A 13,014-nucleotide genomic window follows, 5' to 3' on the forward strand; every position below is an offset into this window, starting at 1 on the left:
CCCTGGCTTGACAATTTTCACCTGTTTCTGAAAAACAGGTAACATCCCCCAGGAGGCCATTCTAGAGAAACAGACCCATTAGAGAAAAAACACCTCTGAACTTCAGCACTCCTGACCTCCCAAAAAATGGGGGATGGTGAGGTCCTTGGTGCTCTCTGAGCTTGGTTGTTTTCTTGCAGATGTCCCATTACCCAATTGGGTAACATCATCAGTGCTAAAAAGGGAGTAGAGTTTGCTGTCTAATAGAGATAGCCCGTTGCTTCTCCCAACATTAACCAGATAGTCAGGCAAACTCCAGAGCAGAGATGTGGTCCTACAGGTAATTCGGTAAGTCATTAAGACCCTTCTAAGTTAAAGCCAGCACTTTACAGGTAGTCTTTTATTTTATTTTATTTTATTTTATTTTATATCCTGCCCTTTTCCGAAGACTCAGGGCAGCTTACACTATGTCAAGCAATAGTCTTCATCCATTTGTATATTATATACAAAGTCAACTTATTGCCCCCCCAACAATCTGGGTCCTCATTTTACCTACCTTATAAAGTATGGAAGGCTGAGTCAACTTTGGGCCTGGTGGGACTTGAACCTGCAGTAATTGCAAGCAGCTGCTGTTAATAACAGACTGTCTTAACAGTCTGAGCCACTCAAGGTAGTCCTCTATATACGACCACAATGAGCCCAAAATTTTGGTTGCTAAGTGAGACATTTGTTAAGTCAGTTTGGCCACATTTTTACGACCTTTCTCGTCACAGTTGTTAAGTGAATCACTCTACTTGTTAAATTAGTAAAATAGTTAAGTGAATTTGGCTTCCCCATTGACATTGCAACTGTCATAAATATGAGTCAGTTGCCAAGCATTTGAAAGTTGATCACATGGGGATGTTGTAATGTGAAAAATGGTCATAAGTCACTTTTTTCAGTGATGCTGTAACTTCGAACTGCCACTAAGTGAACTGTTGTAAATCAAGGACTACCTGTAATTGCATTTGGAAGCTATTGGTAGGCCAATGGCGGGCCTACAGAGTAGCATTAATCTATGCCAGGCGTGTCAAACTGAATTTCATTGAGGGCCACATCAGGGCTGTGGTTGACCTCGTGGTGGTGGGCGTGGCCAACTGGGTGGGCATGGCCAGCCTGACGCCACTTCCCAAACTCCTGGCATGTTTCCTCTTTTCATTGGGTGATGCTGGTAAGACTGGGACGATGCCACATGTGCTGGCTCCGCAGGCTGGCTCCGACCACATCGCGGGCCAGATCGCCCCGCGGGCCTTGAGTTTGACACCCCTGATCTCTGCCAACTAGCAAGACCCAATGAGCATCCGTGACACTCCATCTTGAACCAACGGAAGGAAGTGTGCTTCAAAAACTATGCAGAGTGCACTGCAATGGTTCATCAGTAGCGGAATGGCTTGCCTTCAGAAGCTGTGAGTGCTCCCTCACTGGTGGGGGGTTTTAAGAAGAGAACAGAGAGCATTCATCTGAAATGGTTTAGGGTCTCCTGTGTGAACAGAGGTTTGGAGTAGAAAATCTTGCGGTTCCTTCCAACTCTGGTATTCTGTTCTGGGTGGCAATGAGGGCATGAATCACTGTATAAGTAGTCCTTGACTTGCAACAGTTCTTTTAGTGACCATTCAAAGTTAGAACAGCACTGAAAAAAAAGTGACTTATACTAATTTTTAATATTTAGAAATCATTGCAGCATTCCCATGGTCGCGTGATTCAAATTCAGACGCGTGGCATGACCGATATTTATGACAGTTACAATACATGAAACCCTGGGGTCGTTGTGATGACCTTTTGCGACCTTCTGACAAGCAAAATCAATGGGGAAGCCAGATTGACTTAACCACCATGTGATTCACTTGACAGCTGCAGTGATTCACGTAACAACTGTGGCAAAATGCATTTAACAACTGTTGTTAAGGACAGAACACACACTTATAAGTTATTAGTGGGACAGAAAGTGCTGACACATGCATGATGCAATCTACGCTATGATTGGTTGCTGTAAATATAAAAGGGGAGTTTCTCTTTTTCCTCCCTCTTCCATGTGTTATGTATTCAGGTAGTCCTCGACTTACAACACTTTATTTAGTGACCATTCAAAGTTACAATGGCACTGAAAATAAACTTATGACTGTTTTTCAGAGTTACTACCTTTACAGCATCCCCACGATCATGTGATCAAAATCCAGATGCTTAACAACTGGTTCGTATTTATGACCGTTGCTGTGTCCCAAGGTCATGTGATCCCCTTTTGTGACCTTCTGACAAGCAAAGTCAATGAGGAAACCAAATTCACTTAACAACCAGATTAGTAACTTATCAACTGCAGTGATTCACTATGGCAAGAAATGAGGCAAAGTTCACGTAATAAATGTCTCACTTAACAACAGAATTTTTGGGCTCAGTTGTGGTCGTAAGTTGAGGACTAGCTGTACTGCTTAGCTTACCTACTGATACCCTGTTTCTCCCAAAATAAGACATCCCCTGATAATAAGCCCAACCGGGCTTTGAGAGTATGGCAATAAGTCCAAGCGCTTATTTCAGGGTTCAAAAAATATAAGACAGGATCTTATTTTTGAGGAAACATGGTATTCCTGTGCTCCTGATTATCTTGTTTTTCTGGATGATGACAAAGACTGCTGTAAACTTGAACGCTAAATATATTTATACATATAAAAGACTACAAATTTGTGTTAGTGTCTCCAACTTCATCTGGACAGCTGCTGTGCAGTTCATTAACAACTGTCTTGTTTAGCAACATTAATTGTGGGTTCAATTGTGGCCGTGAGTTGAGGACTATCTGTAGTCTTTCAACCAAAGTAAGGCCATAACTGGCCCATTAACCAAACCTGGGCAAAACACCCCCTGGCCAGGTCTTCTATCTGCTGATCTAGCAAGAGCGACAAGTCCAGGAGGATTCAGTGCAACCCCATCCAGAGACCACACAGGATCATAAAGGATCACCGACATACAAAAAGAGCTCCAGCTGTTTTGTCCCTTACAGACAGAACGCACACATCACAGCGATGTCCAAACATTTATTGTCCTTAATTAGATCAACCAGACAAACACAGCTGACTTATGTCACATGCTCATCATGTTTATTTGTAGCTTAGCATGTGCAGGGCCCAGATCTAACTCATTGAGCATGTAATGTACTCATTCAATGTAGTGGGAGTGACGGCGATGAGGAATTTGTTTCAAGAATCCAACAAAAGAACCACAAGAGAATTGTAGTTGCAGTGGAAATTTTTTTTTACTTAGTGTTGACGATCAATCAAACTCTTGTCAGCACATGGAATATTAAGGCATAGAAATAGGCTATAAATAGTATATGCAGAAACCTAGCATAAAATATTTAGGGAGAGGCTAGGAAATCGTCATGTTTAAGAGGAAACAAAACTCAGCATACTTGTTTGTACAATCATTGTTTCCTACAGACAAGGGAGAAGGGGATGAAAGGAGCACAGCAGCTTCAGAACACAGGTCGTCCTTGAGTTACTATCGCAATTGAGCCCAAAGTTTCTGTTGCTAACTAAGACAGTTGGGAGTTTTGCCACAGGAACATTTTTGCTACAGTTGTTAAGTGAATCACTGTAGTTGTTAAGGGAATCACTCTAGTTGTTAAGTTAATAACGCAAATGTTAAGTGATTCTGACTTCCCCACTGACTTGGCTCGTCAGGTCGCAGAAGGGGATCACATGACCACGGGAGACTGTCATAAATACGAGCATCTGAATTTCTGGTCACGTGACCATGGGGATTATGCAAGGGTCATTAAGTGTGAAAAATGGTCCCAAGTCACTTTTCTCAACGCCATTGTAACTTTGAACAGTCACTAAATGAGCGTCTGTAAGTTGAGAACCATCTGCAATGAACATTGTGTAATAACCAAGCTCTTATATAGAGAGAGGACCCTATAAAGCAAGGGTGTCCACTTTAAGACCTTTGGACTTCAACTCCCAGAAGTCCCCAGCCAGCATGGCTGGCTAGGGACTTCTGGGAATTGAAGTCCAAAGGTCTTAAAGTGCTCAGGGTTGGAATAAAGAAGATTAAAGGCTGTATGGAGGAAATCTTTCCTCCACAATTGGTCAAGAGGTTGTGTGAATGGGGCTCATCTGGTTATTAAATTGGTTATTAAATTAAAGGGGTTTTTAAATTGGATTTTAATGGGGTTTTATTTTATAATATGTATTTTATAATTTAATTTTATTGGCCATATTGAATAAGTTTTTTTAATAGTGATTTTATTGTATTGTATTGTATTGTATTTTATCTGGCTGCTAACCGCCCTGAGTCCTTCGGGAGAAGGGCGGTATAAAAATTAAATTATTATTATTATTATTATTATTATTATTATTATTATTATTATTATTATTATTATTATTATTATTATTATTATTATTATTATTATTATTATTATTATTATTATTGGAAATACATCCTTTTAAAGCTGATGCAAATGCCACTTACCACGCCGCTGACTATCTTGATTTTCTTCCTGCCGCTGCCTTTCTGTTGGTCCATCAGTTTTTTTTCATACTGAAGGGATAGAGTTGACAAACGCTTTGCCTATAAAAGGAACAAGGTTAAATAGCAAGATCTTCCTTTTCTCCAGGGGACGTTTATGGTAGTAAAGGTAGCCGCTCTTTCTAACATAATTTCAGGTGACCACAAAAACTGACCTGTCACTAAATCCCACAATAGCTGAAGAAATCATTCAATCGGTGGGAAGATCCTTGAGGTGAAGAACGAAGCATTTACAACTGATTTTTTCATTCATTCATTATTTATACAAGCAGTTCTCCACTTATGACCACAATTGAGCTCAAGATTTCTAATGCTAAACAAGATAGTTGTGAAGAGAATTGTATCGCACACTACAACATTCCTTGTCACACTGTCCTAAGTGTGAAAAATGGTCATGTAATATTTTTTTTAGTGCTGTTGCGTCTTCAAACAGTCATTAAGCAAACTGTTGTAAGTTGAGGACTATTTATTTGTCACTCATCTTGTTTCAGAGTGACTCTGGGAGGCTTATCACATAGTGTTTATAGTGCTTTATTCTTACTATATTCATATTGCTGAATTGTTTTATTCTTTTTAACATAGTAAGCCGCCCAGAGTCACCTTGTGATTGAGATGGGTGGAAAATAAATTTCATATATATATAAAAAATAAAACCTAAGTGGTGGAGATATTTAAGATAGAAACTCACGATTTGAGCAAGTGGGATTTCCCTCCTGAGAAATACATGCTGACACTTGAGGACCAAAGAACAGTCAAATCACTTTTTAAAAAAATAACCAAAACATTTGAGTGAGTACAGAAATTACTAGAAAGAAACCCAACTCAGAAAGAAAAAAAAAACAGCAGAGAGAAAAAAAAATATGTTAGCAGAACGTGAAACAGAAAATTAAACATTTCACACCTAAGCTGTACGATTAGCAGTGGAGCCAAGAAGAGGTATGTATTTGGGTGGGTTTTTTTAACCTCTTCTGCAAATGTTTTAATCCTTAATTAATTTGTGAATCAATTTTGTATAAATTCATGGGAAAGCAACTCTCTCCTTTTAAACACGAACATTAAATCCCACTATTGCCTAGGGCAGTGACGGCTAACTTTTTCAGCACTGAGTGCTGAAACTGGAACACGCGCTGGAAGAGAGCAGCTGGCTGGTGCGCATGCCCACAGAGAGGGCTCTGCGTATCACCTCTGGCACGCATGCCATAGGTTCACCATCACAGGCCGAGAGGTTCAGGATGCTTAAACATTTAGAAAGCTATTGCTGATGCCAAAATACAGGTAGTCCTCGATTTACAATGGTTTACTTAGTGACAGTCTGAAATTACAAAAGGCACTGAAAAAAGTGACTTATGACATTTTTCACACTGAAGACCATTGCAGCATCCCCATGGCCACATGATTTATATTCCAATGCTTGACAACTGATTCACATTTATGACGGCTGAATGTCCCGGGGTTATGTGATTACCTTTTGCGACTTTCTGCCAAGCAAAGTCAACGGAGAAACTAGATTCCCTTAGCAACCATGCTAACTTAACAACTGCAGTGATTCACTTAACAACTGTAGCAAGAAACAGAAAATTTGGGCTCAATTATGGTCTAAGTCAAGGACTACCTGTATAGTAGATTTTTTTAATGTATTTTATTTATTTATTTAGTGCAACTTTCAGGTCTTTCCAAACGATAAACATTCCAAGGCAGTTTACAGTGAAATAAATATTCTACCATGCCTCCTCCATCAATTTCAACAGTTTTAAAGGAGACAAAGACCGATGATGTCTGCTTTCCTTAATAGGTCAACTTCAGATAACCAAATGAAAGCAGTGCTAGCTGGGGATTGCAGAAATTTAAGAGCAACCTATCTGTAGGGAACTGTTTGTTTATGAAAGTTGACTTAACAGTTACTGGGAAGATTGCAATATTTCCGGGTATCAATTTTTTTGGCACTGAAAGCACAGGAGTTCAAGTAGGTGTCAGAAGCAGACAGATGACTAGGCAAAATCTTTTTTAATTTCTCGACTACGCAATAAGTGATGTTCAAACAACAGCCAGAGCCAATGTTGAAAATCAGCGGGACAGATTCAGAAAATAATAATTAAGTTAACAATTTAGTTAATCCAGCTCTTTATCATCCATCCATCCATCCATCCATCCATCCATCCATCCATCCATCCATCCATCCATCCAGTGTGTCTGTCTGTATCAATTAATCAATCTGTCTATCACCTATCAAATCTCTCTCTCATCTATCTCTACCTATCTATCCATCTATCGACAGTGTATCTATCTACAGTATGTCTATCAAACTACAATATCTATCTATCTATCATCTACCTACCTTTCTATTACCTATCTATCTATGCAGACCCAGATTGTTGGGGGCCATAGGCTGACTTTGTAAACCACTTAATGAGGGCTGTAAAGCACTGTGAAGCAATATAGAGCAAGCGCTATATCTATCTATCTTATCTATCTATCTATCTATCTATCTATCTATCTATCTATCTATCTATCTATCTATCTATCTATCTATCCATCCATCTATCTACCAGCCTACCTATCATCTGTTTTCTACCTAATTTTAAGATACTATCTAACTACCTATCTTTGTATGTCTGTCTGCCTGCCTATTTTTTAAAAGCCACTATCTAGCTACCTATCAGCTACCTATCTAGCCATCTCTATATATCTGTCTATTTAAGGCATCTTCGGAAAGAGCCTTTGAACCAGTGGTAAAATCGGCCGAATAGGTTGTAAAAGAATGCTTTTAAAAGTAAAAAAAAAAAAAAAAAAGCTCTGACGATCGTGTGGCTCAGCTGGGCATGGGGGGGGGGAGGGCAGGGATTTTTGCTACCGGTTTTCTGAACCATCCGTCGCAATCACTACTGGATCGGCCAATCCGGTCCAAACCAGGAGCATTTCACCCGTGCTTTAAAGCCTGAATATCGTCATGAGAGAAGTAATGAAAAATTAAAGGCAGGAGAAAGTTTATGTTTACTTCGCTGCCGTCCACATCAAAGAAATTCTGTAATAAAGGGGACCTAAATGAGCTCCGTCCAGTCCAGTCCATGTGCATACCGATTCCTCTCCCGGCAAGCATTTCTCCTCATCTGTTTCATGACAGCTTTTATCGTTGTGCTCCAGGGCATCCAAGAGGCCTCCAGGCTGCCTTCGGGAAGTGGATGGGCCCTGCCCATAGGCCACGCACACCCCGTCCTCTCCGTTATCTGAGACAAGAAACAGAGCCTGAAAAAACAACTTTCTTTCTTTCCATTCTACTACGGGATAGGAAGAGAAAAGGGGAGCGGTTCTAACTTGTCCAATACAGATAGTTCTTGACTTAGAATAGAATAGAATAGAATAGAATAGAACAGAATAGAATAATGGAATGGAATAGAATAGAATAGAATAGACTAGAATAATGGATTGAATTGGATTGGATTGGATTGGATTGGATTGGATTGGAATGGAATGGAATAGAATAGAATAGACTGGAATGGAATGGAATGGAATGGAATAGACTAGAATAATGGATTGGATTGGATTGGATTGGATTGGATTGGATTGGATTGGATTGGAATGGAATGGAATAGAATGGAATAGAATAATGGAATGGAATGGAATGGAATGGAATAGAATAATGGATTGGATTGGATTGGATTGGATTGGATTGGATTGGAATGGAATGGAATAGAATGGAATAGAATAATGGAATGGAATGGAATGGAATGGAATGGACTAGACTAGAATAATGGATTGGATTGGATTGGATTGGAATGGAATGGAATAGAATGGAATAGAATAATGGAATGGAATGGAATAGAATGGATTGGATTGGATTGGATTGGAATAGAATAGAATAATGGATTGGATTGGATTGGATTGGATTGGAATGGAATGGAATAGAATGGAATAGAATAATGGAATGGAATGGAATGGAATAGAATAATGGATTGGATTGGATTGGAATAGAATAGAATAATGGATTGGATTGGATTGGATTAGAATAGAATAGAATAGAATAGAATAGAATAGAATAGAATAGAATAGAATAGAATAGAATAGAATAATGGAATGGAACAGAATAAAATAATGGATTGGATTGGATTGGATTAGAATAGAATAGAATAGAATAGAATAGAATAGAATAGAATAGAATAGAAATTTTTATTGGCCACGTGTGATTGGACACACAAGGGATTTGTCTTCGGTGCATACGCCCTCAGTGTACATAAAAGAAAAGATACGTTCATCAAGAATTCTATTACAACACTTAATGATAGTCATAGGCTACAAATAACATCCTACACAAATAACAAATTACAGCACTTTGTTTAGTGACTGTTCGAAATTACAACATCACTGAAAAAAAGCGACTTATGGCCATTATTCTTTTTGCAACCATTGCAGCATCCCCATGGTCAGGTGATCAAAATTCAGACGCTTGGCACCCGACTCGCATTTATGACGGTTGCAGCGTCACGCGATCGATCCCCTCTTGCGACCGTCCGGCAAGTCAAGCCCTTGGGGAAGCCAGAGTCACTTTAATAGTTGCGTTACTAATTTAACAAGGGCGGCGTGATTCCCTTAAGAACCGTGGCCAGAAAAGTCGTGAGATGGGGCGAAACCCCCTTAACAAAGGTCTCCCTTAAGAACGTAAAAGTTGGGCTCATCAGTGGTCCTAAGTCGAGGTCTACCTGGGGCGTTAAGATATTTAATTTAGCACCCGGAACATTATATTAATATATTAATGGACCAGGACACAAAATTGGGGTCTGATTGATAGGAGAGGGCGGGCTCCTGCATGGGGCAAGCTGCGTTATGATTGGTTGATGGGCGAAAAGGGGGCGTTTCCCCTTTTCCCCGCTTTTTTCTTCTGTAACCTCTTCTCTGATTTACCTCATGACGCAGTGATGGGCCCGACTGTCTTGTGTACTATAAATATTCGATATTTATATAAACACAACTATAAACTATAAATAAATAAATAAATAAATAGATGTTAAATATATTTATATAAAACTGCAAGTTTGCGTCAGCGTCTCTGACTCCGTTTGCGCAATTCCCTGACGGAAGATATTTGAAGAACTTTAGAATTAAGACTTTTTCCGTGTTGTGACTAAGATTTCCTAAGAAAGCTATTTTCGTTTGCATCAACAGTTGACAAACGGTGCGGGAGTGGATGGCCAGTCAGAGCCATTCGTTGCATTACTATGCTGATGGTTTTCTTACATTGATACACTTGCGAGCCTCGTGAGCCCCAAAAGTTGCAACGGTGAACCACAAAAGTCACTAAGTCATCGGGCCACAAGTAAACTACAACCCAAGAAAACCCAACGAAGGCAAAAACAATTATCTGTTGCCTTAGACTAATGGCGGCACAATGACCATTTGCAGCCCACTGCTGGGCTGGGTACACAAACAAGCGGCAGGCATTTCTTGAAAGCAGCACAATTGTGAGGGGACCTGGTGTGTTTTCTGAGCTGGGTTGTTTTCTTGCAGACGTTTCATTACCCAGCTAGGCAACCTCATCAGAAGGGAGGAAGGTTTGAGGAAGAAAAGGAGGAGGAGAAGGAGGAGGAGGAACAGGAGGAGAATTGTGGAGTCCACTCTGAGCTGGGTTGTTTTCTTGCAGACGTTTCATTACCCAACTAGGCAACCTAATCAGTGTTAGAAGGGAGTAGGGTTTGAAGGAGGAGGAACAGGAGGAGAACTGTGGAGTCCTTGGTCCTCTCTGAGCTGGGTTGTTTTCTTGCAGACATTTCATTACCCAACTAGGCAACCTCATCAGTGTTAGAAGGGAGGAGGGTTTGGAGGAGGAGGAGGAAGAGAAGGAACTAGGCAACCTAATCAGTGTTAGAAGGGAGTAGGGTTTGGAGGAGGAAGAGGACGACTGTGGAGTCCTTGGTCCACTCTGAGCTGGGTTGTTTTCTTGCAGACGTTTCATTACCCAACTAGGCAACCTCATCAGGGTTGTTGGAAGGGAGTAGGGTTTGAAGGAGGAGGAGGAGGAACAGGAGGAGAACTGTGGAGTCCTTGGTCCTCTCTGAGCTGGGGTGTTTTCTTGCAGACGTTTCATTACCCAACTAGGCAACCTCATCAGGGTTGTTAGAAGGGAGTAGGGTTTGAAGGAGGAGGAGGAGGAACAGGAGTAGAACTGTGGAGTCCTTGGTCCTCTCTGAGCTGGGGTGTTTTCTTGCAGACGTTTCATTACCCAACTAGGCAACCTCATCAGGGATAGAAGGGAGTGGGGTTTGCGGGAGGAGGAGGAGGAGCAGGAAGAGGAGGAGGGTTGTAGGGTCCTCGATCTTTTCTTAGGTTGCTTGTTTTTTTTGCAGATGTTTCATTACCCAACTAAATAACATCATCAGTGCTAGAAGGGAGTGGGGTTTGAACTGATGATAATACCCAGTTGGGTGATGAAATGTCTTCAAGAAAACAACCAAACTCAGAGATCACCAAGCACCCCCTCATGTCAACCCTAAATCACAAGTATTCTCGTTTATTGGTAGCACAATTACGAGGCATGCAAATGGAATGATTCGGTATAAACTGTGTACAATTTGCACAAGGCCACAATATAAATTAATGGGGATTAAAACCAGGAATGTTTCATCTGTTCCAGGATGTCTCAGAACATGAAAGACTAAATTATCCGTGAATAAAAAAGGCGAATGAAACAGCCAGATCAAGCCAACAGCAAGCGGTTACTTTGAAATTGTGCCTCATACAGTGTCATCGTTATCCTGGACATTACATAAATCAACATTTGCATGTCAGCATCTGTATCATTGTTGTTCTTTGCAGCATTTGTTTATTTTATTTTGTTAGATTTTTATCTTGCCTTTATTACTTTTATAAGTAACTCAAGGCAGTGAACTTACCGAATACTCTTTCCTCCCCCTATTTTTCCCACAACAACCTCTGTATGAGGTGGGCTGTGCTGAGACAGAATGACTGGCTCAAAATCAGGCAGCCAGCTTTCATACCTATGGCAGGACTAGAACTCAAGTCTCCTGGTGATTGGCTCAAAGTCAAGGGCAACTTAATAAGATAAAAGTAATCTTCGCTTACAACCATTTTTTTTAAATTTGCATTTATATCCCGCCCTTCTCCGAAGACTCAGGGCAGCTTACACTATGTTAAGCAATAGTCTTCATCCATTTGTATATTATATATACAAAGTCAACTTATTGCCTCCAACAATCTGGGTCCTTGCTTAGTGATCGTTGCAAGGGGGCTGAAATAAGTGACTTAGGACAGGGTCTCCAACCTTGGTCCCTTTAAGACTTGTGGACTTCAACTCCCAGAGTTCCTCAGCCAGCTTTGCTGGCTGAGGGACTCTGGGAGTTGAAGTCCACAAGTCTTAAAGGGACCAAGGTTGGAGACCCCTGACTTAGGACCCTTTTTCACATTTGCAGCATCCTCACAGTCACGTGATCAAAATTCAGGTGCTTGGAAACTAACGTGTATTTATCACAATTACACTGTCCCGGGGTTACACAATCATCATTTCTGACGTTCCCAGCCGAGTTTCGACAAACAAATGAGGAAGCATAACAACTGCATGATTCACTTAACTGCAGTGATTCGCTTAACCCACTGTGCAAAAAGGTCGTAAAATGGGGCAAAACTCACAACTGTCTTGCTTGGCCATGGAAATTTTCGACTCAAGTGTGGCCCTCAGTTTATTTATTTATTAAATTTTTATACCGCCCTTCTCCCGAAGGACTCAGGGCGGTGTACAGCCAAAGATAAAACACAAAATATACAATTTAAAACAACATTTAAAACTTAGCAGATTATAAAAGGCTGATAATTTAAAAATTTAGATTTAAAATTTAAAATATTTACAGAACCCCAAATTTAAAATTCAACACTATTATGCCAGTCCCGCTTGAATAAATAAGTGTGTTTTAAGCTCACGACGGAAGGTCCGAAGATCAGGCACTTGACGTAGGCCAGGGGGAAGTTCCTTCCAGAACGTCGATGCCCCCACAGAGAAGGCCCTACTCCTGGGGGCCGCCAGCCGACACTGTTTGGCGGACGGCACCCTGAGGAGACCCTCTCTGTGAGAGCGTACGGGTCGGTGGGAGGCAAAGGGTAACAGCAGGCGGTCTCGTAAGTACCCGGGTCCTAAGCCATGGAGCGCTTTAAAGGTGGTAACCAAAATCTTGAAGCGCACCCGAAAGACCACAGGAAGCCAGTGCAGACTACGGAGTAGTGATGTTACATGGGAGCCACGAGCGGCTCCCGTTACTACTCGCGCAGCCGCATTCTGGACTAACTGTAGCCTCTGGGTGCACCTCAAGGGCAGCCCCATGTAGAGAGCATTGCAGTAATCCAACCTAGACGTAACCAGAGCGTGAGTGACCGTGCATAAGGCATCCCGGTCAAGGAAGTTGAGGTCTACCTGTAGTACAAGATGACAAAGAGAGAGGAAGCCAAGCCAAGCTCACAGATTTTTTTTCTCCTCCTCAT

At 41.1% G+C, this 13,014-nt stretch overlaps 1 protein-coding gene across 8 annotated transcripts in view; it reads right to left on the reverse strand.

The window, feature by feature from the left end:
- Positions 1-13,014, reverse strand: part of RTEL1 (regulator of telomere elongation helicase 1) — a 157,968-nt gene that overhangs the window by 46,612 nt on the left and 98,342 nt on the right. For all 8 annotated transcript variants that reach the window (XM_058177924.1, XM_058177926.1, XM_058177928.1 and 5 more), the window contains exons 27-28: positions 7,612-7,760; positions 4,480-4,578 (exon numbers count right to left, since the gene is read on the reverse strand). In XM_058177924.1, the coding sequence (XP_058033907.1) occupies positions 4,480-4,578; positions 7,612-7,760 (248 nt within the window). The remainder of the gene's footprint in view (positions 1-4,479; positions 4,579-7,611; positions 7,761-13,014) is intronic.

Source organism: Ahaetulla prasina, chromosome 3, assembly GCF_028640845.1.
Source record: "Ahaetulla prasina isolate Xishuangbanna chromosome 3, ASM2864084v1, whole genome shotgun sequence".
Taxonomy (NCBI): domain Eukaryota; kingdom Metazoa; phylum Chordata; class Lepidosauria; order Squamata; family Colubridae; genus Ahaetulla; species Ahaetulla prasina.